Below are 27654 nucleotides of genomic sequence, written 5' to 3'. Positions count from 1 at the left end.
AGCATTTGACAAAGTATGGCATAGGTGACTTTAAATAAATTACAGACATTTGGAATTAGTGGAAAAGTGATAGAATGGTTAAGTAGGTATCTAAGTAACAGAGTCCAGAAGGTACTTATAAACGGATACAATGCTAAATATATTCCTATGTTGGCAGGAGTTCTTCAGGGTTCAGTTCTAGGGCCTCTATTATTTTTAACATATATTAATGACCTTGTGGATAATATTGATTGTAACATACGTCTTTTTTCTGATGACACATCTTCGTACGTAATAATAGAAGATCCTGTTTTAACAGCAAACAGTGTTAATGACGATTTACAAAAAATATCAACTTGGGCGAATAAATGGCAAGTGAAATTCAACCCCCAAAAAACGGAAACAATTCAATTTAGCAGAAAACGGATTGCCAGCCCCAGACCCCCTTTATTTATGCAAGGGATTTCCATAAATGAAGTTGATGAACATAAACACTTAGGTCTTATATTTCAAAAGGATGCTAATTGGGCTGCTCAAATTAATAATATTGTAGATAGAGTTACTCCTATGATAAACTGCTTGAGAAGTTTGAAATATCGTTTATCACGTAGGTCACTTCAGATTATGTACCAGTCTTTCATTCTGCCGTTATTTGACTATTGCAGTCACGTTTGGGACAACTGCAACTCTGCTCAGAATACCGCTTTAGGAAAATTACAGTTAGATGAATTAAGGACAATTTGTGGGGCAACAAGAGGAACAAGCCATATGCAGAAACTTAGTATAATCCTCTTATTGGGAGAAGACGTATACAAAAACTAACCCTCTTCCATAAAATGATAAACGACAAAGCACCAGACTACTTATGTACTCTTGTCCCAGACAGCATTTCGTTTATTCAAGATCCTTTTTATTAAGTACAGTAGATCTTTGGAATGCTTTACCAAATGACGTTAAAATGATACAATCCCAAATATCATTTACTGAAAAAGTAACCTCACAACCTGGACATACATTTAGATTTGATGTGAATTATGGAAGTCGATTGTGTCAAATTATTCACTGCAGGCTTCGTCTAGGCTGTAGCGATCTGAACTATCATAAATTTGAACGACATCTCTCAAACGATCCTTCCTGTTCTTGTGGCGCTCCTCGTGAAGATGATGCAGAATATTACAAACATGGATACAGCTTAAAGACAATCTTATATGGAAATAGTGAACTATCTGGTCTTGATAATCTAGCCATCTTAAAATCTGTCTACTTTTTCGTCATTGATTCTCGTTGATTTAATACTAAATGTGGTTGAGAATTACTAGTTCTAAGAAATATATTGGTTGTTTTTGAAGCATTAACCATTAACTAGTTTCATGTGCATTATTTACCTTGTGGTTTGTCATGTGACTATCCTCTATTAGAACTTTGGTTATTTACTTTTGTAAAATGCATTGGAGAGGCATTAACATAAGCTTTTAGATTGTTTGCCAATCCATTCGTTTTGCACGAATAAATATGTTTAAACCAGTTACACACACACACTCGGTAGGGTGAATTGGCAAATCGTGCCAAACTGACCCTTAACCTAAATTCCGAAATCATTTTATAAAACGGGAGCGTCATTCAATTATCAGGTGCTCTGTTTAATGCTAACGGGCTCTTTTATATGAGAGTCAACCGCATAAACTAGCGGCAGGTCATTCATTGATAGGAATCTGAAATTGTCATGTTTCAAAGGCACGTGGGGAAAGGATCCGAATATTTGTCTCGTAATCCGTCCAATCCTTTTCAGTGTGACGAGGGTGCGAGCGGCTGACAGTTTTTTTTTTAACATGCTTCACAAATACATAGCAACTACACGGCCACTGCGAATCCGAAGTAACGGTGTCGAGTGCTCGGCGTGGACGTTGAAGACAGGGGTTATGCTTGCAGATCCGAATGGATCCGTGAAAATACGTGTTTCAAAAACCAGGCACAGAACTTTATGCCAGAATAGGCAACGTCAAAACTTAAGTCGGTTCATCAATCCAAATGCCACGCCTGCTGTTTTAGTATGCAGATCGAAGAACGAGAGACCAAAATTAACGCTTCATACATACATACATACATACATACATACATACATACATACATACATACATACATACATACATACATACATACATACATACATATTCGCTGAGGTTTTGTCTGGTATGCCCAGAGAATACACCTAAAAATGTAATATCGCACGTTGTCTATGACGCAATGGGAGGGGGTGAGAAGTGGGGTATTGCAGAAATTGGGGGATGGGTTGGTTGGGTGTTTGTGTTTGGAGAGGGGTCGGGGTCGGGGAGTGGGGTGAAAGGGTTGGGGGAAAGAAACTATGCCTACCTAATTAGTTGATTGTGTGGGATGAATGTCGGGGGGAATTTATCCATCATCTGACTACTTTCCTTATGTGAAAAAAAACCTAGTCACAAGTTGTTCCAGTGTCGACAAATAGAGGTGTTTTTTCCGTTCCTTGTAGAAAAAAAATATCTACCACCTGCAGACAAATCTCCGAAATCACAATGCAACAGTCCGAGAGATCCGAATTCACAACTGACGCGTACCGCGCAGCGCTGCGCCCTCCATAACACGGCCCGTACAAGTGATAGCCGCTAATTCACACACGGACGGATTGAGTTGGTCCTACGGGGACGTGCCTCTTTAGGATCCGAAGCTACGATGAATTTACACATCTCACTGTTGGATCCGAAATTAGACGCAAGCCGCTTTACACGACAAGAATTTGCATCAAGCGAGCATAAAATCCGAATAATGGTCCCTCTAAGCATGATTGCCTCTTCCCAGCTGCTTAGCGCGTGCAAGAAGGTACTATGTCCCGATCTTACACATTTTCACAACTACTTTCATCAAATCCGTAAAATATGTACCTCAAATGCAGACGAAGCTCCGCAGAAAAGTAGTACACGGAAAATAATAAGGAAATAGCTTCGCGGGTCCTCACAATGTGAGCGTAGTACGCCGGCGCCGTCACAGATCCGAATGTAAGCAGAGTGAAGTTGAAAGCCTGATGGATCCGAAATTACGATGGCGTGGTGCGCGCAGGTTCTCTCAACACTAGCAAGGCGATCGGGATCACCTTAGCGGGATTTAGACCGGGAATAGGGGACGGGATTTTGCTATATGAGCGGGATGATGATGCTGAGCAAGACGCGCGCGAGCTGCTGAATTGGTTGGGCGCGTAGCTTGACTCTAGGTCACGCAACCTCCACGTCCTTCCGAGAGGAGATGCGCGATGGCTGATGGCAGAGATAGAAAGACACTTTGCGATAAAGACAAATACTTACTAAATGTGGCTAACACGACAGTTTCAAAGTAAATATATGTTTTTTGACATTACTAATTTTAGTGAGAACCAATCATACCATTTGTAAAACTGTTTATAGGTTCAGCTTCACGTTTGCCTTCAAAACTTATAATGAGCAATTCAAGCTTGGCTTGTTGTTATCCACGTGTATTTCAATAGGAGTCAGAAACTTATGGAGAAAGGTGTCTTTTAACAGTCAAGGGAGTCAGCACTAATATGATGTGTGAAAGCACTTCGCTATATATAAGTTCAGTCATCTTAACTGACCAAGGCGTTAAAACTTTATTACATCACAACCCCATGTAATAATTAACGTAGCTTTACCGTACAGTTATGCTAAGTCACACCGCACGATAGGTTTGTATGATGCACATAGAATGATAATCCCTACAGTATATCTTATTTTCAAAATACCTGTCCATTTTGTTATTTCATTCATGGGGAGAGATAACACCTTGAGTACGACCCAAACAGTTCTAACACATGTAATTAACCTGCATTACTTTTTCTTCAGATATTTATTACTGACGGGTGTGTTTTGTGAATGCGTGAAACAAGAGCATGTATGTGCTGCACTGTTTCAAATTGGTCATACCACCCCGTAGGTGTATATTTCACACACAGACCATGCCATTTTGTCGTGCAATATCCGTGATTAAGACAAAACACATTTCAGGTGAAAATTGAGAGGGGTCGCAAAGGTGTTTAGGCTTTGCTGACTTTCTAGTTTTTAGTTATTTTGAACATTCTGTTATCAGAAAATAGACATAAACATAAGGCTATGCAAGGATGAAATGTGTATATATAAATTATAACGGGAAGACAAAAATACCCGTCAGTGAGTTGGAAAGGAACCATCTACACCCAGCAGATAAGACGAGCAGCAATGCTTTTGATTACAGTGGTAGAGAGGGGACGATAAATGATGCATGTTAACATTTCATATGTCATATGATGATCCAGTTACTGATAAAAGTTATGCGAGTTGAGTATTGGGGAATATCAGTTTGTTTACGTTTAAACAGGGATCATCTACACCTCTATATGGTTTCCCTGTTTTAAATAACACAGAAGGATAAAACAATAATTATTATTATGTAAATCAACTCGCAACGCACAAATTGCATACGTATCAATTCAATAATCGGTCCCTTACCGAAAAATTGCTTCTCCCCGTATCACGTGATACGTCTTTGGTCAAAATGGTGGTTCCAAGTTCAAAAGTCGCTAGTGTGTTCCGAGCTGGTCTTTTTAAGGACAAAGTTGCTGTGGTAACAGGAGGAGGAACTGGAATAGGAAAGGCCATAACTCTTGAACTCCTGTATCTAGGTTCGTAAAGGGGTATCGAGTCAGTGCGTAGCAGCGGTAAAGACACCGATCGGAGAATTCTGCTGACTTGGCCAAGAGCTGCGACGGTGTCCAACAATCAAGTCACAATGCACGGTCACGACCTGACAGAAGACCTCACCGTGGCTCGCGGCTATTGCCTATGCCTACCGTAACAAGAATTATGTTGTATTGGTTTGAAAAGATGATGTATGATTGAAGAAAAAGTTGCAAGTAAATTAGTTGCCAAAACGAACTCTTGCTCTCAACCCACTATACAGAGTTCTGTCCCTTAGATTTGCCAGCGACATGCAATCGTTGGAAAATCATCTAATCATCCCAGTCATGATCGTCACTTAGCAGTAGTCAGACTCACTGATTTGTTAATATATTTCAGAGTGTTTAAGATGAATAGATCGATGTCAAGATGCAATCAACTTTGGTTGAAACTTGATTATGCATATAGAAAATGAAATACCGATGGAATATTGCTGTCTGGCAACAAACATCAAAATGCAAGGATGTAGCTTGTACATGATGTAGGCTCACTCGACTGTCATCTGTAACAGTTTTCTCAGTTTAGATCTTCTTACAGTAAATTTTAATATGCATGAAACTAATTTGATAAATCTGTAACATTTGCCTCTCTCTGAATTTTGGATTCTCTTTTATTGATTTTCTTTTTAAGTTTCATGTATCTTTGCAGTTCTTTTAAAACCCTATCCCTGCAACTATGCATGATGCAAAAGAGAATGCATCTTATGGAACATTTGATTAACTTTAACATCTTCTGCATGAGAAATGATTCTATTATATTTCATCTTGTTATGAAGGATGCAAGGTGATGATCGCATCTCGCAAGACGGAGCGACTGGAGAAGTCTGCGGTGGAAATATGCAAACAGATAGATAAACAGGGACGTGGACCTGCACAGCTGAAACACATGCAGTGCAACATTCGAAAAGAGGATCAGGTCAGGTTCATGATAATGTCAACATGGTTTTAGTGTAAATTCTTAATATCTAGCTGTGTTGTCTCTGTATGGTATCTGCAGGCATCAGGAAGTGCACAAAATGTTATTGATTAATCATTGTTTTGAAAGCTTAAGACGACTTTGAGTTTGTTTGAGTTTTGTGGTTAAATCTTTGTATTTCACTTATGAGGATTGGGCACATGACAATTGCGTCATGACAAGAAAATGTCAAAAAGAGTGGGGCAAAGATGTTAAACCAACTATTTTTCAATGTTGAAGATGGAAATCTTTGTTGTATGTTTTATCTTTCCATCACATTTTATGTAGCAGAGGAAATGAACAACATGTGACCTAAAGCAAATTGTCTGATCTGTTTGAGCTTGGTTTCAGGTGAAAAATCTGATGTCTGAAACACTCTCCGCTTTTGGTAAAATAGACTTTCTTGTTAACAATGGAGGAGGACAGTTCCCAAGTCCAGCCTCCAACATCTCCCTGAAGGGCTGGAACGCTGTAGTGGAGACCAACCTCACGGGGACATTCCTCTGTTGCAGAGAAGGTACATATCATAGATTTATCCTAACATAATCAGAGGTTGCTGTTGGTCCCAGATCTGCTGAAATAATCGTAAAAAATCTGAATCTTAATATCATTTTAACTGAAGTGATGGCAAGGCACATATGACCTATATTTTGCTGATGAGGAGAAAAGACATTAATTGTTACATCAACATTTAACAAATTACTGTGTATGGAAGTGTATTGCTCTGTTTTAATTGTATTAGTACTGTGACACTGGTTCCTGGTTCCTGATGTGCACACATTGAAACATCATTTACTAATCATTCAGTAGCAATCTCAGCAACATATACAGTAGAAGCTGTCTAAACCGGCACACATCGAGACTGAAGACATAGTCCGGTTTAGACAGCATGTTGAGCTGGTGATAAATGTACAAGCCACAGATGGAACTGAGGTTTTATGCTGGTGTTGACAACTTGCCAGTTTTGACAGCTTCCACTGTACATATTTCCATCTCCCGAAAACTGCCTGCAAAATGATCCTCATTTTGTCATCTCTCAAATTTTCTAAAACTGTTACTGGTATGTTGCTTCTGTAGCCTGACATTTAATCCCTCAAATCAAATTGCTCTCTATATAAGTGTGTAACCACAAATTAAGTATAGATAATCCCAACAGAATAATTCATCATTTCAGCCTTGAGCTGGACTCCTTATTTAATTCATCTTCTACAAGTGGGAGACAGAGAGCCTATAATCCTATGTGCTCGCATTTATCCAGTGGTTGGCATATCTCTCATCAGAATACGTCTTATGTATTGCATTGCAAAAAGTTATGCAGTAAAAGCCAGTCGGGTAGCCAAGTGGCTGAAGCATTTGCTCATCACATCAAAGTCCTAGGTTTGATTCCCACAAGGGATTGCTCACCATCATGTTGCTGGAGTATTGCTCAAAGCAGCGTAAAACCAAATTCACACTCACTCATTGTGCAGTATTTAGACGTTTTTTCTGTCAATGGTTGCAGTCTACAACCAGTGGATGCAGGAGCATGGAGGGGTCATCGTCAACATCATCGCCGACATGTGGAAGGGCTTCCCATCTATGTGGTGAGTAAATTACTCCTATTACAAGGCTGACATTACGATACCAAAGTCTGTACATGTTCATAAGTTGTCACATTACAACTCTCTTGACAGTATTTTGTTCTTTTGTGCTGTTTTTTAAACCCTTATGACAATGTAATACTGCTGTTCTTGTTTACAGCTGATTCTGAAATTGGATACACTAATTACTGAAATATTTTTTAGAGCACATAAATTCCAGTTCTCACTCACTCTCACTCACTCACTCACTCACTCACTCACTCACTCACTCACTCACTCACTCACTCACTCACTCACTCACTCACTCACTCACTCACTCACTCACAGATGTACCAGAATATTACATAAATGTTTTCTTTTGACAAAATGTTTTGTAGCACTTCAGCACTGACTTAGTTAAACTGTTATAAGTAGATTTATATAATGTATTCCTTTTCATTATTTTATGCCTTGATTTATGGACATTTTCAAATTTTGAATACATTTGTCTGTATGCAGTCACACAGGTGCGGCCCGATCAGCTGTGGACAATCTCACAAAGTCGCTGGCCATTGAGTGGGCATCTAATGGTGTGCGGGTCAACGCTGTGGCTCCTGTGAGTAATAATGCCATCGACTGTGGTATTGTTTATTTTACATGCAATTTCATATCAGAATCAGAATTAGGTTGTACCTTTTAACTGGTTTGAGGCAGAATGTATCCTGTAGCAGGTTAGGTACATGTTTCATGTAATTGGTTTGAGACATAATGTATCATTTAACAGGTTTTGTAGCTAATTGTGTCATGTGACAGGTTTAGTACAGTGTCTATCATGAAACCCAAATGATTCAGTATGTATCATTTAAAAGGTGTGGTACAGTATGTATCATGTAACAGGTTTGGGACAGTATGTATCATGTAACACATTTGGGGCAGAGAATGTTATCAGTATTGTCTTATACTTGCAGGGAAGTTCCATTTTCTCAGAAACTGCTGCTGCCAACTATGGAGATAAAAATATTTTCTCCCACAACATTCCTTTTGTGCCTGCTAAACGTCTCGGAACTACAGAGGAGGTAAACCTTCACAGTCTGCTTGAACATACTTCAGTGTCTTGTTGGAACAGAATGACAATCACTGCTTTATTGATTAAGGTGTAACACCTTCAGCTTGTCAGCCTATTGTGTGAACTGTATTGATGATGGTGTTGATACTGATATATGACATCTATATTTAGTCATATCCAGCAATGAGGGAGGTGAGCATATTACCTTCAAGCTTTGAGCTGGAACACTGGAGTAAGGCCCAGAATCTGTCGGAGTTGTGAGCATTACTATAGGACCTATAGACTTCAAGCTGATAGCACCAGTGCTAGACCTAAAATGTATACAAGCTGCTAGCCCCAGTATGTGAGTTGTCAGCAGTGATATTGAACCTACTAGCTATATTGAAGTTATAGGCCATAGGACCTACACACTGTCATTTGTTAAGCACCAGTGCTGGACCTAAAGGGGTACAAGCAGCTGGCAATAGTACAGGTCCTACAGACTGGAGTTGTGAGTACAAATACAGAACCCAGATGCTAGGATTGTAAGATAGCAACGGGTAAAGAATGTCATGTTTAACAACAACCACAGATATCTGGGGCTGTGTGTTTCCTGCTTTCTCCGGCTGCATCCTTCATCTCAGGAGAGAGCCTTAAAGTGGATGCAGGATCAAGCATCTACCCCTCTATGACCTGGGAAATACCAGGTGAGTCCCCTTCTGTTGCCTGGTAATACCAGGTGAGTCCACTCTTTAACTTGGGTAATACCAAGTGAGCCCCCCCAATACCTTGGAAATACCAGCTGAGTCCCCTTCTGTGACCTGGTAATACCAGGTGAGTCCACTCTTTGACCTGGGTAATACCAGATGAGCCCCCCCCCCCAGTACCTCGGTAATACCAGGTGAGTTCCCTTATGTGACCTGAGTAATACCAGGAGAATCCCCTTAGTACCTGGGGAAATATCAGGTGAGTCCCCTTCTGTGATACAGGTGAGTCCGTTCAGTACCTGGGAAATACCAGGTGAGTCCCCTTTTCTGGCCTGGGTAATACCAGGTGAGTTCCCTCTTTCATCTGGGTAATACCAGGTAAGTCCCCTCAGTACCTGGGAAATACCAGGTGAGTCCCCTCAGTACCTGAATAATACCAGATGAGTCACGTTCTGTGACCTGGGTATTTACCTTGTGAGTCCCCTATTTGACCTAAAAAATACAAGGTAAGTTCCCTTTATGATCTGCAGAATAATGAAGTGAATCACTACCTATTTTTCACCTTGAGAATACTGGACTAGTCCCCTGAATAATCTGGAAAAAGGTGGATGAATGTCTACTTGTCTCTGACCTGCAAAATACCTGATAAGTCTCTGTCTGTCTATGAGCTTCAGATGGTTTTTCTGTTTCATATACTCTTCATTTTTTCCCCAAGAGTATAATATTTTTTGTATTTGAAATAGTATTATTTCTTTCTTTTTTTTCTACTTTCCTGCATTTAAGATTTCTCAGGACAATAATCCATTGTGGATGGATTACTTGGTCTGGCCTTTTGAATAATTCCGACATTACTGGATAACATATGACTTATCGATCCTGCTTGCAATTTCATGGTTTCAGAGCACAAGAAGCTGCCTGCATATCGCTGGGATGAAGATGATGATAGTATTGGATCTCAGAACACCCCTAAGTCCAAGTTATAACATATGATCAATAGTCTTAAAAATATTTCCAGTATTTGACCTGCTGATATGTCTTAACCAGTATTTCCCAGAAATCAAATGCAGCAGCTTTTTTGTTACTGTTTCATACCCATGCTTAAAGTGATTTAGGTGAAGGCATCTTTCAGAATTCCTTGAATACATGTATATTAACCGGATAACTACATGTTATACAGCTGTGTATAAGTTCGATGAAGGAAAGGTAGTGTTCGGCATGGCATTTAAATCTGTGATAATAAGAGTGTTTGTATTGTGACAGGTATTTAGGAGTGGAAGTGTGTGACAGTGACAGACACTGATTTTCCAAGAATCTAAAGAAGATATTACTCAACTTAATGTTAGGGATCGATTTGATTCAGGGGAGATAACAATATGAGAGAAATTGAATTGAACTGTGAATGAATTTTAGAGTAGATTTCAGGTGGAATGATAAAATAACAATGAAACTAGTAATTGTTTTTAGCCAGTATACTTGGGCCTGAAAATATATTGCAATATGTATGATTTAAGCTGTGTATTGCTGTAGACAACTGTTTCCAAAATACTGTGCTGTTCTTCCATTAATGTTTTTTAATGAGATTTTTAGGGGTATTTGTTAACAGATTTACACAGTCACTATGCATGGGAAGGAAAATACAAAGAAATAATTAAAGGTTTAGACATAATTTGGGGTTAATTTCTTTGATTCAAATCTGAGAATATTAGCAGTCATTTTTGTTTTAAAACAAGTAAGAAGAGACTTATGTTTAGAAGAGCACCATTAGTCTTGCTTTAGAACATTGTAAAAATGAATTAAAAATGACTTCAGATTACCAACTGTGTCAAACTCTTTGTCACATGTTCATAATTTTCATAACATAAGTCTAGCATTGGTGAAGCTTCTTATGGGCAATGGACTGTCACAAACATAGTCTTGGAGAAACTTTCTCATATGTCACATGTGTACTGGTGGTGCCAAAACTCCAGTCAGAGTTGTATTCCTTGAGGGTCACTTGGGTAGTTTAGGAGGTAAAGCAGTTGCTCACCACACTGTGATATTACTGGAATATTGCTAGAAGCAGTGTAAATATGTATCCCATCGGCAAATCTGCAACCAATTATTATGATGTGTATTCCTAGCATGCCCTGACCTGCTGTATATTTTTTGCAAATGCTTGCATGTGTGTGTGTGTGCGAGAGATGTTCCAGCTGTATAGCACCAGTCTGGAAGTAATGCAGTTAAGACCAGAAAATCCAGCGAATGTGACAATGGTCCTTGACGCTGTGACTGTATTTTTGTATAGTAGGGAGTGGGTGTGTTTGTGCATGGGGGAAGGCATTTTGGGAGTGAGCATGGGTGTGTGCATGCATGAGTTTGAGTGATTGACATAGATGAAATATAGTATGAAAATTTGTCACATTAAATGGTGGCTCAATATGATATTGTCCTAACACCAATGTCACAGGATCAGAGTCGTCCCCATTGCCTCCAGGCTTTAATTAATGTACAGATCAGGCATATTTCTCCTAAACACTGGATGGCAGTATACCCAAATCACTGACTGTACAACGTTCATGCCTTGTTTTGTATTGAATTGTATAGACTATGTAATTCAAGTTAAATTAAATACATGATGATTATTTGCTGACATTGGGTGTCTTCATTTGGGTAATGGTGTCTGACAAATCTGAAAGTCATCAGCAGTTACAGGTAATAGGGTGGCATGGTACCAGTGCCACACTTCGTGACTGAGCTCTGATGTGCATTAACTGTCTCTTAGGATAAGCATTGGATTTGGGGGACCTATCCATCCTGACCTGGTCTTCAGTAACCCATGCTTGTCAGAACCGGCAACTTAGGTGTCAGACTCACTGACTTGATTGACACATTCATGTCATGATATCCTTTTTTTGATCGATGCTCTTGTTGTTGATCATTGGATCATCTGGTCCAGACTCAAATATTTGTGGATCGCCACCATATAGATGGAATATTGCTGAGTGCAGCAAGAAACAAACAAACCTGCCCATCCCAGCAAGATCATAGCTGTCTGCAAAACTTGACAAGTTGTGGTTTGGTGTGCGTGCTGGCTAAGGCACCAGGCTATAGTGACACAGTGGGTTTGAGATGTCCAGATCCAGCCCACCTGTGACCGGGAGTGAAAACTTTGGAGTCAACTTTATGTGCAAACTCTTTCAGTGTTGTTACAACCTCTAGTGTACAGTTACACAACCCTGTGCACTTGAAAGAACCCACGAATCCATATGACCAGATCGTGGCCACATGAATACGTGCTAACACTTAGTACAGCAACGTGCAGTAAACTTGGATAAAGTACTCTGACTATGTGTCCCGTCCACCCAGCTGTGAATAGGTACCTCGTAAGGATGAGAAAGTCACAATAACTCCTTGTGGCAGCATGAGTTGCATGCATGTTCCCCACGGATTTGAGATTGATAATACGATGTACGTTGAGATTGACATCCAATGATCGATTGAAAAGAAAATATTAGCCCAATGAGCATGAACTAGCTGCGTGAATATGTGCACTGTGTTAATATCCTATGGCAATTAAAACAAATAAGCAAGGGGGGATTAGACAGTCCAGAGATTTTTAAGCAAGCCGAGCACACTGTCGGGGCAGGTTGACACACTTCCAGCCAAGTGACCCAGCCATACTTTCTCAACAAAGTCACAGCCTTCCTTTTGATAAGTATGTATGAAAACATTAATACGTGGAAAAGTTTATAGAGCGTCAGCCGGCGGGTCGCCAGTTCTATCCCCAGTCGCTACATGCCAAAAGACGGCTCTGAGCGTCTATGCGGTGTACATATTAACTGTGGCTTGATATTGCATTTAGATAGTTCTGCAAAACGAAGCTGGTTAGAATTGGTCTTCAGTAACCCATGCTTGCCGTGAAATGCGACTGACAGGATCCGGTGGTCAGGCTTGCTGACTTGTTCTACAAATGACCTCGTATCCCATTTGCGTAGATCGATGCTTAATATGATGTTGATAACTGGATTTTCTGGTCATCTACAGAGAGCCATTATATACCTGGAATATTGCTGAGTCACACACACACGCACACACGCCAGTTCACGTAACCATATATTAAAGTACTACCCGTGGTGAATTTTAAAAAATGAAAATGTCGCAAAAAATTGTCACGTTCGCTACATCGGATACCACAACTAAAATGAAATTCTCAAGAAAATGGGGTCGACGTCAAGTATGTATTTCCGCGTTCAAATGTGTTTTTGAAGTAGTTGTCTTTCTTCCTCTTTCGAGTAAATCACGATAAAAACAATCACACAATATATTTCCTGGTTGGGGAAAGTAGAAGACACTGCAAAAGAATAGGTTGGCTTCTGCAGATATTATGAGTCTATTGATCTACATCCCGCACTAACCTGTACCTGCATATTTTTTTAAAGTTGAAACTGATTACACATGTAGTTAAAAGAACTTAAACTGACGGGCCACTCACATCATATGGCAAGTGCCTTAGAATGAAAGAAAACGATTTCCGCCCCTTTCACCGTTCTTGCAGACTGGGGTGAACAGATGATAGGACAAGGGAAAGGAGACAGCGTGTCACAACACAAGAAGATCGGGCGTCACAACGCAAGAAAAAGATCGAGTGCCAAAACACATCGAGTGCCACAACACAAGAAGATCGAGAGTCACAACACAAGAAGTACATCGTGTGTAACAACACACCAAGAAGATCGAGTGTCACAACACAAAAAGTAGATTGAGCGTCATAACACAAGACGATCGCGTGTTACAACCCAAGAACAAGGTCGAGTGTCACAACATACCAAGCAGACCGAAGGCATGGTCGATTGTGACAATACAAGAAAGGGACCGAGTGTCACAGCACTAGAAGAAGATCGAGCGTAAGAACGAAATAGGAAAACAGAGTATCATAACACAAGAAGAAGACTTAGTGTTGCAACACAAGAAGAAGATCGCATATATAATTCACCAACACAAACAACCGGTCCGTGATGACAACGTCGACGACATCAACAACATTGAGTTACAACACGGTCAATGGTCGTTTAAGACATCTGTATTTACTTCAGGTATCACAGTCTGTCATCTTCTCGTCCACATGTACTAAACCCAACACTTCTCAGACAACAATACTCGAGGATTGTACGTTGACAAGCAGATGGAGTGTCTTCATGGATGAAAGTCTCTCAGTTCTGCATCGGGCTGATGTGAGAGAAGAGGGGATAGCCTGTGACCAGGAGCCGCCCAAGAGATCCACCCATATGGACAAGTTGACGTGATAGTATGAGACTTTTAGTGAAACTTGCAGAAGACTCGCTTTGTCCTCATACATGTCAACCATAACGCTCACGAATGTAACGTTCAAGTTCTCTAGCCTGTCACTTTAACATTCTGCCATGGCTTGCGTGTTCACTTCATATAAAACAGCTGAATTATTGCAGCGTTACTTGAACAGACAGACCGGAATTAAAAGGCAGACACTCTTCTACAGAATTAAGCTCCAACACACTAGAGTAATGGCGGTACAGTATGACTTCAACGGGCGTCGACAGCGTCACTATGAGGAGGAGCGGTGAGGTAGTCAAGTGGGCAAAGCGTTTGCCGGTCATGCCGAGGGCTTAGGCTCGATTTGCCACATGGGTACACTGTGTGAAGTCCATTTCTGGTGTCCCCCGTCGTGATATTGCTGGAGTATTGCTAAAAGGGACGAAATTAAAACCATACTCACTCACTCCTGTGACGACGCGTGGGAGCAAGAAATAGTGCAAGTGATATAGTACTTGCGTTAATAGTCATATAGAATAGTAGCAGTAAACATTTTAGTTTAATTACAACAAGAGTCCATATTTTTGTCAGTGTGAGAAGTCTTTCTGTAACCAACGTGTGCTTCGCGCACATTCCACGAGATTCGTTGTGCCATATCATACTATCCGTCCCCATTGTACTGATTTTATGTACAAGATAACCGCGACATAAGTACTAGACCCAGTCAGCCAAACGTAAAACTGTCGTCCACGTATTTCATTATCAATAAACCAATGACACTCGAAGCCCTTTTGTGGCTCAACGATGAATAAATGTACGTGAATACCATTTTGTGGGATTGGAAACAGTAGGAAACGAGATATCCAGTATGGGATGTGGGCGGCCAACATTTGTCTCTTTTTCTTAATATACTCTCTCTTTCTAACTTCTTTATAAATGAGACAAAGTGTGAACCGAACAAGAGACTATTTCAGATTCATACCATGTATTGCTTCATGTGTATAGATACTCCTTGCCAATCCTACTACTGTGTTGTGCCGTAATTAAGGCGATACGAGTCGCCCATTTCTTTGACTTTTACTTGCGCACCACACTCCCAGATCGAGGGACATGCCAGCAGTATACTGTAGGTTCGTTGCTGAGGTATGCGACACAAACCTAGGTGACATTGTCAGACATGTGACAGAACACACCTATCCCTAAGAATATGTGGCTCGTGCGAAATGTGTAAGCACCATGATGAACAAAATGACTGCAATCCAGATGCGTGGGCGGCTAAATACGTGAAAACGACAATTAAACTACATGCGTAGAAACAGACATAAACAAATTTATTTTTAAGTGTTCTCACCACATCTAACATGAACGTTTACATGCATAAATATTTGTGAACAAACATACATTTCTGACGGCAACTATGACTCATTTCCCTGGTAAAAGATATGAGGGCTGGTAAAGGCATATCTTCCTCTGTGACCTTGACCTACAGGTGAGTTACAAAGTGTGATGCAACTCTAGTCTCGACAAAGAGTGGACCGCTGTTTCCAAACTCTTTGACGTTTATATTCAGTAAAACATTTAAAGAAATGATAAACCGAGTGTATTCAGTTACTATACCAGTATGAATGACGCAACATGCTTTCAGGGCGTCATCGAATTTGTTAGTCGCTAATTGCTAAAATTACTATCTGGCATTTGGCATAATAGTATATAGCATATAATAATATTGTATAGTGAAGTCATTGATAAGCACTTAGAAGTAGGAAGAAAATGAGTTCGTGAGTCACGCCCATTTAGTTTGTATTCCAGTTATATCAGCATGTATCAGATGAATGTAGAGGGACAGTCCTACAAGATGAAGGTGTACATCGTGAAACCTATGTTCACATTTAATGAGGTCATAAACATAGAAATATATTCGTGGCGAACCCTTAGTTACGGCGTTCTCAAGCGCATGACAGATGGACATCGTCCTGCTGCGTCTGAGGCGAGGCCCCGTGAAAAGTAAACATAATATTAACAACTTATTTATATAGCGTCAAATATTCATGTGTCACTGGATGCTGTAATCGGAATCTGGTTACTACTACCTCGGATAACGAAGGCTATCTGTTGCGTGCTTGATAGTCACATGACTTTATGCTCAGGTACCAATTTTCTGCTGGGTGAGCAGCGGTAAATTTGAACAAACACGATACCCTAAGCTGAAAAAACATGTATGGCATATGCCTCGCTGGGTAGCAAGGCTGAAGTCATTTAGAAACTCCCGAGGTGCCAAACACGGTCACCCAATCAAAAACTCTCCAAGCTCGACGTTGCTTAACTTCAATCGACTTAGGACCCGAACTCTACGCACGCATGGCACAGGACCACACACCAGGAAGGATCGTGAGCAGTCTTTATGAACCTCACTTCACTGACACGACAAGGCTATTATAGATACTATCCAGAAAATGGTTCGTATCTTCAACCTGTAACTGAAGTGGTGGTATAGTCGTGTGGTTAAACTGAATGAGTCGGATTGAACAACGTTTTTACCGGCATCTCAGCAATATCAAGCTACCCAGTTAGCATTTCGAGTAAGGAAGCATTGGCAGACATTGGCCCAACGTTGGTAAACATTGGGCCAACGTTGGGCCAACGTCCGAATGGTGTCTGAGTAATGGACACAAGAAATGGGCTTCAACATTGAACCCATGGGAATCGAACTCGATTCTCCGCGTGATGAGCGTATGCTCTTAGCCGCTGTACTACTCCACATTCTCCCTCATCCTGTAAGCAATTCCTACATTTTTAAATGCGCGTTAATCTGTATAGTACTCTCGACTTTAATGAAATATTGACATGAATATATTAGTCCTGAAAGAGTTTTAAAAACCCATGCTATGGGAACGTGGTTTAAGGAACACAGACGTTTGGGTATACATCCATATAACAACAATGTGTTGTTTTATCCACAGGGGCGTGTCTAGCTTAGAAGTAACGTAAGAAAGACATGTACAGTGAGTACAGTGAGTGAGTAAAATATACTTGTATATATTTCAGCCATAGAACTATGGAGTATTTATATAAGTAGTAGCAACGATAATTAAAACGCATGCTGCTCCTCCCATCCTTTAACCTATTAACTGTGTTTTTTGTTTTACGATGACCTGAACTTAATCCAGGTTCAGAATGTGATAATAGCATTGACAAAACATATGCACCCCGCACTAACCAAATAACTCCGTCCTTGCATGCATGGTGAGACAGTCTGAATCAACGAAATTACAGCTTAAAGAAACAGAATCTTATGAATATTTGTAGGCTACATTTACCCTTTAAGACCATTTTATCTGGCTTATTGGGCCACTTATTCAACTGAAATATGTGACACATACAGGCGCTTATTCAGCTGACAATTACGGATATGTAAAACAATATATTTAGTTAAGAGTGTAACATTTCCATTGTACGGATGATCACAATATCATGATCCAATATACATTCCTGATATATAATTCAAATCGGAATTGGACCACACTGTTGATGCCATTTATACCTAACAAAAAAACCTCCACAAATTGAAGTTTATGATTAGATATGAGCAACTTGTCCTGTTAACGCTACGTGGGGAAAGCTGAATGACAAAAGCATGCAGTGTGACAATAAGAGATTAAAATGAAAGAAAAGCTGTCACTGCAGAGCTATGGAAATAAATATTTTAATATAAAGCATTAAAACATATAACATTACAAATATTCTAAGTTTATCAATATTCTTGCTGTTAAATGTACGTGTAAATTGCATTGAGCTAAATACATAAATAAATGGCATTTTAGTTTTAAGCTACTAAATCGTTCTACCTATAGCTAACATACCAACTAAAGCTATACACAAATATATTTAATCTAATCTGACAGATGCATCTGAAATTGTTTGATGTTTGTTTCCTTGCATAAAATTAAATATAAAGACGCGTCATTTAAGAGGGGAAATACAAACGGACACAAAACTCTTTCAAATCTTCAAAAGGTTCTAACCAGGAAATATATTCCTGTTTGTTACATCTTTTAATGAATCAGCGCATGCTTTTTTTTGTAAATATGCATTTCTAACATTTTCATTTACCGTACATAAACTAGGTACGTAATTTTGGGATAATTTGCGACTTCGATGTTTACAATGAAGAGCGAGTGTGTTTAGTTTTTTTGTCGCTTTAAGCAATATTCCAGGAATATCACGGCAGGGGACACCAGAAATGTTTCACACATTGTACCAATGTGAGGAATCGAACCGGGTCTTCGGCGCGGTGAGCGAACTCTTTAACCACAAGACTAACCCACCTTAATTACCATTACAGTGAGGGGATGTTCTCGGGGAATATCAAAAGTCTGCACCATATATAAATTTCCCGTCACATCTGCTAATAAATGTGACTGCACATCTTCAGGCTGCCCCATAGTAACGACGTATATGAACATATTCTTACAGTACAATTCTCTTGAGCTTTTAAAATCTGTCCATAAAAAGTCGCATTACTTACAGTGTTCGCATAAGGCTTGTAATAATCAAGCATCTATCTGGATTAATGCTATACAATTAACAATGCGTGTGTGTGTAAATTCTATTTTTGCATGTTGACAAGAACCGTATGGTGAATCTGTAACACAGTTTGTTGTGTTGATAGAACTGTTACGATTGTTGGGGATCCCGACCAGGATCCTGTTGGTTTCCTGGTATATGAAGCTCGATAATTTGTGGCGTCCCTCGCCATGATATTGCTGAAATATTGCTGAACGGCCGGGGCTTAAAACCAAATATATACTCACCGTAACAATTACCAAACATTTAATTCAATAATGCATTCAGTTTCGTTATGTGAGCGTTGGTATGTCACTTTTGTAAATCCAGATATTGACGTTTTGTCATAAAACTAAATAAATAGAACAGTAATTTTACCAGTAGATCTATCTAGATTCTTATCAAGTGTATCCATAGACTTTTGATGCATGATGACGGCTAGCTATTAAATATAAGTCGTTCTTAAAGCACCCGTTATTATTGTTTTAGGAGAGCTGTATGTACACACATACACTCACAGATAGATCTAATCTCAGATACTTTGGAAATACATGTACGTCTGAACCATGCCTTTGACAGCATTTTAGCTGAGTGGCGTCAAATAGGCATACTCGCAAACATAGTTAACTCGCTGAAACATAGCAAGAGGACTTTTTTTATTGATTTAATCAGTTGAATTGTGCATGTTGTGTCTTGAACTGTATCCGTGTAGTGCCACGTGGGTTTAATATTTTATCAATCAACGGATGGGCTGAGAGATAACGCAGCGTGTCCATCACCAATGGAGACTGTCATTGGCAATCTCGGGCACTGCGCATGCTCATAACTTGGAAACATAACGTGGCATCAAACATGGCGAAAGGACACACAGTGCTCCTGTTCTTCAGCATAATTCTGGTGAGGCATTTTCATTTGACAATGACTAAACAAACTGTACGTGTAAGCAGTGAAACACAGTATCATTACAAATGCAATTTCACTTTCACTGCACTCCCGGAATGCCTCGTGCAATTTCGTGGAAACTTAGATCGCGGTACCCCTGTGCACGACTAATCCCATGTAACAACAATCAGCCGTCATCTCTCGACTAACACGCTTATGTTCTGGACATTTTATTGTCATTGTCGTCGCGGTTGTTTATCAGGGCGAATGCGACGGTTCCGGATCAGATTCTTGTTTAATTTTGACCGTTGATAAAACTTTTCTTCATATCCATCGTGTTCGTTGACACACGAAAACGTGAAACACGTGAAGTACTACTATTATGACGACAATTTATATACATTCCACCAGCAGGGTGATATCTACGGAACCCAGTCGACTGTTCTTTGCTTTATGCTGAGAAACGAATGAAATAACTGACAATTGCACTATTGTCGTGTAACTTAAAGATGGTGCATGTTAAAAGAAACAGTTTGAAACTTGATATGAAAATATATATACACTGCCCTAGACTTTATTTAATGATGATAGAACTGTATACTGTTGTGTACAATCACACGTTTGATATGGTGTTATATAAATGTGTCAGCACTGAAATAGCATCAGTTTGTCTCGTACTCCCATTTGCAAGTGAACAAGTTTTTAGGTTCCATTTTAGAATTATTCCCCGATGCAACAATCAGCACAGTTGTATTGATTAGTACTGCCAGGCAAGTGCATACTGTCAGATAATGGGAAGAATCATGATATTTCAAGTGTGCACGGAGCAATGAAGATGTACATATGTACTTTTAGGATTCACGTTTGCTAACAACATTTCCACAACTGAACTATGTGCGTTGATATCTTCAAACTGATTGTCTTCAAATTATGCAATCTGTATCTTTGTTAATGAAGTCAACATTAGGGCTGTAATGAATCCATTATGAGGTTAACATGGTGCATATATATATTGAGTAACATGTATAATATAATGTCAGCAGTTCATATATTATTACGTTCACTGAAACAACAAAACAATTCATTGTTAAACTTGAACCATCTTGTCTTAGTGTTATTTTGTCACGACAATGACACTGACCATATTTAAAGTCAAATTAGATATAGAAAACTGTTGCCTGCTAACCTTCCTTGCTTGGATATTATGTATTTTGCATGTTTCACTTTGGTAAACTACTTGAAATTGAAGCAACAATACCCCCTTTTTAAGACATTCATGACTGTCGATTCTGGTAATTACGAATATTGCAATGGGATATGGTTCAATTCACCAAATACACATCATGAATTGTAAAAGCCCAAGTCAACATGAATTATAATTCTTGCAGCTATTATCCATTGACAATTTCTATGAAACTGCTAGTTTCAATAAATTTGGGCTTCATAAATGTTGTTTCACAAAATGCTGAATAATCAGATGAGATTGGTCAGTTTCCCTTTGTGACATTCTTTGAAACTGATAATGCTTATGTGATTGTTAACAATGGCTTGTATGGCTACAAAGAGTTCCATTCAGGCACCAAGAACTTATTTGCCATTGGCTCATGAGTACAAGACATTTTGAAGTCAGCTTGTATTTCAAGGCTGAAACTTCACTTAGAATCAACAAGATGGTTGTGAGCACATGTATTTAGAACTGAAATATGTAATCATCATATTCATCACATGGCTACAACATAACAAGATATTGTCAAGACAGAATCTCATTCATTGTGATGTACCCACAATATCCAGACAGTGCTGTTATCTGTTGTCTGATGTGTGATACACTGAACTGCAGTTTTCCAATCTGTGGTTCAAGTGACATGACCAAAGTAGTAGTTCTCAGACAAGAATCAAATATTCATGAATTATTTGAATAGGAGTGTTTTACTTGAAATCAGATTTCTTTCTGAAAGTGAGATATGCACAATGGAATATATCCAAGCCGTTATTGGGGCAATATGAAAGACAAGACATGACATGACAGCCAGGACCATGTTTCTTAAAGATATCATAGTGCTACAACTGTTGTCAGTATGTTATGGTATAGGAGGTGCCAATGCAAGAGAAACGTTATGAGTTCTCAGGCTTATGAGAGCTTTGTGAAATGGGACCCTTGCTTGGAGAAGGATGTGATGAAACAAAGTAATGTTCAGCAAACTTTCATTTAATTTAATTTGACAAAAATGAAAGATGCCTGTAAATTTGGGACCTTGGTTGGTTAGTATCCGGAGCCATCGTGACATGGTATCCCTTTGATACCTAAGTTAAATTTGGTTTTCGTCACTGTCTGGATACAGATTAGAACTGATCTCCTGCCTCTCTGTTGCCTGTCAATCTGTTGATTGTTGACCTAGCAGTTTTGCTTCAGAAACAATATTTAATAAATATGGATGAATAGAGATCATGCTGGCCTGTTATGGAGGAGTGTTCAATTTTTAGGAATGTGTATTTTGTCAAATCAGGGCTTCAACTTCCACAGCTTGGGAGAAAATTGAGATAGGAATATTATTCATTATTTCATATCTGAATTGGTAGATGGGAGACTGGAAACTCTAAAACTATACAGCCAGCCTGATATTGTTGATTCAACATTTGCTGTATAATGTACTCCCCCACATCTGGCCTATAAGAATGAAATTCAGACTGGGATATGATCTAGCTTCTGGTATTCTTATGCAGCTAGTGGATTGATTGAAGTGTAACATGTGTTTGCTCCTTTCAGCTGATGTATTGAGGTTGGCTAGTCTCTGGTCATTAAACTGTTTTGAACACACAAATTGTATTATATTAGTTAATGCTAACAGGTTTTGCAATTCCTTGTAATAGAGTGGCATTTCAAGGAAAATATACATCTTACTAAACCCCTCCAATGGTGAACTATCTCCTTTAAATTATAATCTCACACCCTTGACTTCTAGAACAGTTCTGTCATCTTCTAAACCCACTCCCTCAGCTTCTAAATCCACAAGCTTAACTTCTAAAACAGCCCCTCAACTTTTAACCCCACTGTCTCAACCTGAAAATAACACACCGTTAACTTTAGTCTGTCATACAGCCCTGAAGCAAATATATCCCAGAAAAACCACAAAAGTCTAGAAAATGTGGCAAGTCTAGATTTCCAGAACTTCAGGAAATGAAGAAAGTCTCAAGGCTCCTTTTCATACTATACTGGACAGAATAAGTTAGGGATATTGGTATTTTATGATTGAAATTTTATCAGTGAATCAGTGAATAAATTGGTCAATATTCATAATTTAAAAAAAAATTACATATATCCCTAACTATTTTTGTCAAATATATAATATTTTTAGCTGTGAACTATTTTTCTGTAAAACATATCTATTTCAGAAGCTAGTTGTTAGTGTACCTTAACTTGTAAACCCACCCTTGCAACTTTTCTCATCCAGTCTGTAAACATATAACTGAAACCCCTCAGCTTTGAACTTTTTACTTTCCCCACCCTTCAACTCTTGGGGATGGACAAAAGCATTAGTTCAGAAAATTCTTCCGAGTCACTATTAATCTGCTAAAGCCCTACATAAAGCAGACCTTCTTCACTGGGGCTCCTTTTCAACTGAAAAGGGTTTATTTGTTAGTATCAAAATTGTATATATTCAGTGACTAAGCATTAGTCTGTGTCACAGTGGACAAAAGGCCCTGGACTCCAAACCTAAAACACTAATGAAATGTCAAGGAAACCCCTAGTAATTACTGATTACTATGTAGTTACTTGTTTCCCTCCTGAAAGTGTTTAGATGGGGTAGCAAGTCACATCACTGATGTTCTGCTGTATTTCCCTTCATCTCAGTGACAATTGTACAGGGTACAATTTAAGTTTTTGTCACCAACTGCACCAGATGGAACCAATTAAATTATTTAGGATGCGCCATCAAAATATTTTCTCGACCGTGTTATGATTAATCTTGTCGCTGTCAACAGGCGATTCTTCATCAGCAGAGCAGGAAGGGTATTCATAACCAACTTCACTTTATCCAGGAATGTCATTACTCAATGGCTTTATCTATGCAATGATAAATTGTTGTTTTTTCTGTAGACATTTTTATTCATAAATTTAATTTCTTTTCTGCTTGACAAAAGCACCATTGCACACAACTTTATTGTACACACTGACGTCTGGCCTTCCATGAAATTTAACATAAGATAATGTACAGTGTGTGGTGTATGTGACTGATTAATGAACATGTAAACTGACTTCTTTATATTTTTTTGTCCTAGTCCTTGATTCAGCTGATAAACACAGCAAGATATGACTTGCTCAATAACATAAATTCATCCAGATTACACTGTTACCAGCACTGAGTGGAACCTGACAGTAAACGCTACCAGCACTATAATAATTTACCAACATAGCCTGGATATTGCGATCTTAATCCCTGTGGTGATACATTCCGGTTTGAAATTTTTTTACAAATGACAGACTTTCATAATTTTTAGTGTACTATGTCCAGTAGTGAAATTTTAGGGTTGTTTGTCAAATTAGTTATTTGTTATGATATTTCAAGCCTCATTGTTGATAATTATGTATGAAACAGTGCTTGCAAGTTGTTATCTTAATGGTGCTAAACATGTATTATGTATCTGTGAGCATCTTCAGGGCTCGTATTTGTTCATAAAAACAATTAGTAATCCAAGCAATAGGTTTTTGCGTTAAAACTCGGACTCTCGTGCATCAGGTTTCTACCTCACAACAGTTACACGTTTTCATGAGACGCACAGACATGAGCTGAGCCCCATCTAGCATAACACAATATGGCACACGCAAACGAAGAACCAGTTTAAGACAAACAGGCAGTATTGCTAGGGAGATAATTGCATGAATTTGTTAACACTAGCCAATAACAAAAAATACACGAAAAAAAGCAAACTTTCATAACAATGCAGAGATTATATTCACGTCAAGGTCTTTAAGTACAAAGTGTGACACCATAAAATGTTCAGAATTTTAAATTCTATTAGCCAGTACTTTACCTTTTTATGTAACCAAACTTGCTTCAGCTCATATTAATCTCGAGTCTCATGTATGACAGTTTGCAAATGGCGGATTTAAAGATCAGATGGATTTCACCTTGAATAATTAAATTTCACATCATATTTTATTGCTACTTTCTGCTCTATCGTCATGTTCATCATCTATTTTATGAAGCAGAAAGAAATTGCCTTGAAATGTTCTTAGAACATCATGGAAAATGAAAGAAGATCAAAGGCTCTGTTAAGTTCATTGACAAAATAGTTTAAGATGGGATTGCATGCATGTGAGTTTGGTTTAGACATATTTTTTTATTTCAAAGAAATCTGGATTGGTTAAAAAGCAAACCTCACTTATGTAAATACTTCACCAAGTAATGTGTTGAAACGGCTGTTTAGTACACATAGATAGTGCTAAACACAATTTATATTGCACAAATGAAATGCTTAAAGTCAGTTTATGGAAGTCAGTTGTTTTTGTGGAAAGTTATCATGCATGCAGTTACCCTTTCTACATAAGTTTAAAATTGCTCAGATGCAAACTTCACAGGTGATGCTATTATTTCTCCTCAGTGTGATAATTTTTCTTCATAACTGAGACAAGTTGTGGGATTTCAAATGCTTTCCAAGGAAATATGGTACTTGGGAGACCTAAGATTGTCCATGTTGGTGTAGCATTTTTGATAATCAAGTGTGATAAAGTTTCATTCCATAGCAAAAACATGATAGTGTACACCCTGGGTACGTTAATCACCATCGTTTGTAGGGGTGGTAGTGGTCAAAGTGTTCGCTCGTCACACCGAAGACCCGGGTTCAATTCCCCACATGGATACAGTGTGTGAAGCCCATATCTGGTGTCCTCTACCATAATATTGCTGGAATGTTGCTAAAGGCAGTGTAAAACTAAGCCGGCTCATTCACCATTGGTGGTTTAAAATTATGTCAGTATGTCCATCTTCTTATCACCATCAGTAATATATCATGCATGAATCTTTTACTCAATGTACATACTTGCAATTATTAGTCTTTCAAGGTCCTTCCAGGCCAAATGAGGTTGAAGCAAAGTAACGGTGTTGAGAACTGCATGTTTTGGTAATACTGATTGACTCTGGAATAAATCATTGATCATACATACTGATGGTTGAAGTTATGCACATAAATGCTCTGAAAGAAAGAAACAAACAAACACACACCTAACAAAGTCATAGATGTGTTGTGGTACAATGAATAATGCATGGCGTCCAGCGTGACGCAGTGAAAATATATTCTGCATACACACTCTGTGTTTGTGTGTACTGGTCACACGTGTGTATCACGTAAAGCCCAATAGTACAGATTTCTCTACCACATGACGCTAACTTGATTGGATAGCCGTTCAACACACATGTAAATCAATTTAATCAGACCAAGATCCTTTATAGATAAATTTTCTTTTTAATTCTTTGAAACAAAATGTTTCAGGGTCTTTGCAGACCCCTACATGAGGTGAACTAACAGTTTGTCCATAAAAAATCTTGGTCATTATACAACTTCTAAATTTATACCAAAACTAAAACAACATCATTTTAATCTGAGAAATTACACTGTGGTAACTATAGATTGAAAGTATTGAAGTAGAAATGTATTACATTTGATATGAAAGATACAGATGTGGAGAGGTTTGTTGTAGCAGGATCATGTGAGAAAATCTTCATCACCCTGATCACCTTGAGTGGTTTATCAGGATCTTGCAGTATCCTTGTGATCAGATGTTTGAGCTGCTCCACATTAAGCCGACTGGCCTGGCTGTTGAGTAAAGGAAATACAACTAACACTTGCACTGTTTGCTTATCTCATCTGACCTTGATCCGTGAATACTTATATTTGCATAGGGAGTCTCAACGCCTTTTTCTATGTCCTGCACCCATAGGTCAATACCAAACTGCTTTGGTCATAATTGACAGTAATGTAGGGGAACATTGGTCTCATTTCACTGATCAAGAACAATGAAATATATATACCCTATAGTCACGACTAAAATGTTTCATTTCACATATGATTAACAAAGATTGTGAGACCTTTCATTGTTTTGATGGTTGTTTAACACGTTTGGGCCGAGAAGTCGATGCAGGTGGTCAAGAAACCGAAATAGGACTTACATGAAAGTGCTGCTACTTATATGAATGGAAAGGAAACATGTTTTATCATCAAGGTAAGGAAAGATAACTGATTTTATAGTAGGCATTTAGGTTTATATTTGCATTATTCACCGTTTCTGTCAGGCAATCACGTTATGATGTCTGATTGCTTATTTATTTCATTTAGTTGTTTGTTTGTTCTTCAACACCACTCTCAGAAGTATTCCAGCCGTTTTACAGCAGTTTCTAAAGGATCAAGTCTGGATTAGAAATCCAGTGTTCAAAATCATGAGCATTGATCAATGACCATGTCTAACCCTGATCTTCACTGGTTTCATGTATGTGAAACAATGATGAAAAAAAGACAGTTTTATGTACAAACATTCTAGATTCCTGATTTCAATACTGGTCCAGGTATTGTTCAATGAATCTCGCTCATTGACTAATTTTAGCCATGAAACAGATACGTTTTCCTCATTCAGTGAGCAGATCTCATAAAAATTCTTGCATTTGTTTCTACAGTTTGTTTGGACAGTATATATGCCTGAATTTCAATAAAAAGTCACGTGTTCAGAAGACTGTATCCGTAAATGTGTGCGAATGCAACAAGTTAGCATTCTCCTGAAGTTGCGTTATATTGTAGTAGTGTTCACTTCATGTCATGGCATTATCATATTACATATACTGGTTGGCGATGGATGATCTTTGGACCACATGATACATGAACCAGTAAGTACGTATAACTATATCTGAAAAAGAAGACATTTAAATGCCATACATCAGCGGTTGAAATGCCTCTCTGCCCGACTGACC

At 38.7% G+C, this 27654-nt stretch overlaps 2 protein-coding genes across 3 annotated transcripts in view; both read left to right on the top strand.

The window, feature by feature from the left end:
• The first annotated feature begins 4520 nt into the window (after positions 1-4520).
• On the top strand, positions 4521-11601 carry LOC137297865 (peroxisomal trans-2-enoyl-CoA reductase-like). Of its 2 annotated transcripts, none has more exons than XM_067829833.1 (8): positions 4521-4829; positions 5491-5630; positions 6021-6186; positions 7171-7252; positions 7748-7844; positions 8197-8304; positions 8866-8980; positions 9881-11601. In XM_067829833.1, the coding sequence occupies exons 2-8, from the start codon at positions 5502-5504 to the stop codon at positions 9961-9963; spliced, it is 780 nt and encodes a 259-aa protein (XP_067685934.1). In that variant the 5' UTR covers positions 4521-4829; positions 5491-5501; the 3' UTR covers positions 9964-11601. The 2 variants fall into 2 exon arrangements, with proteins under 2 accessions (XP_067685934.1, XP_067685933.1); XM_067829832.1 differs by having other exon boundaries at positions 4522-4660.
• Positions 11602-19612: 8011 nt separating this feature from the next.
• Positions 19613-27654, top strand: part of LOC137299129 (protein disulfide-isomerase A5-like) — a 39562-nt gene continuing 31520 nt past the window's right edge. The window contains exon 1 of the mRNA XM_067831659.1: positions 19613-19708. Coding sequence (XP_067687760.1) covers positions 19628-19708 — 81 coding nt within the window. The 5' untranslated portion in view covers positions 19613-19627. The remainder of the gene's footprint in view (positions 19709-27654) is intronic.

The sequence above is a fragment of the Haliotis asinina genome, chromosome 10, assembly GCF_037392515.1.
Source record: "Haliotis asinina isolate JCU_RB_2024 chromosome 10, JCU_Hal_asi_v2, whole genome shotgun sequence".
Taxonomy (NCBI): domain Eukaryota; kingdom Metazoa; phylum Mollusca; class Gastropoda; order Lepetellida; family Haliotidae; genus Haliotis; species Haliotis asinina.
Note: the sequence above shows the minus strand (reverse complement) of the source record. Positions and strands in the feature narration are given on the sequence as shown.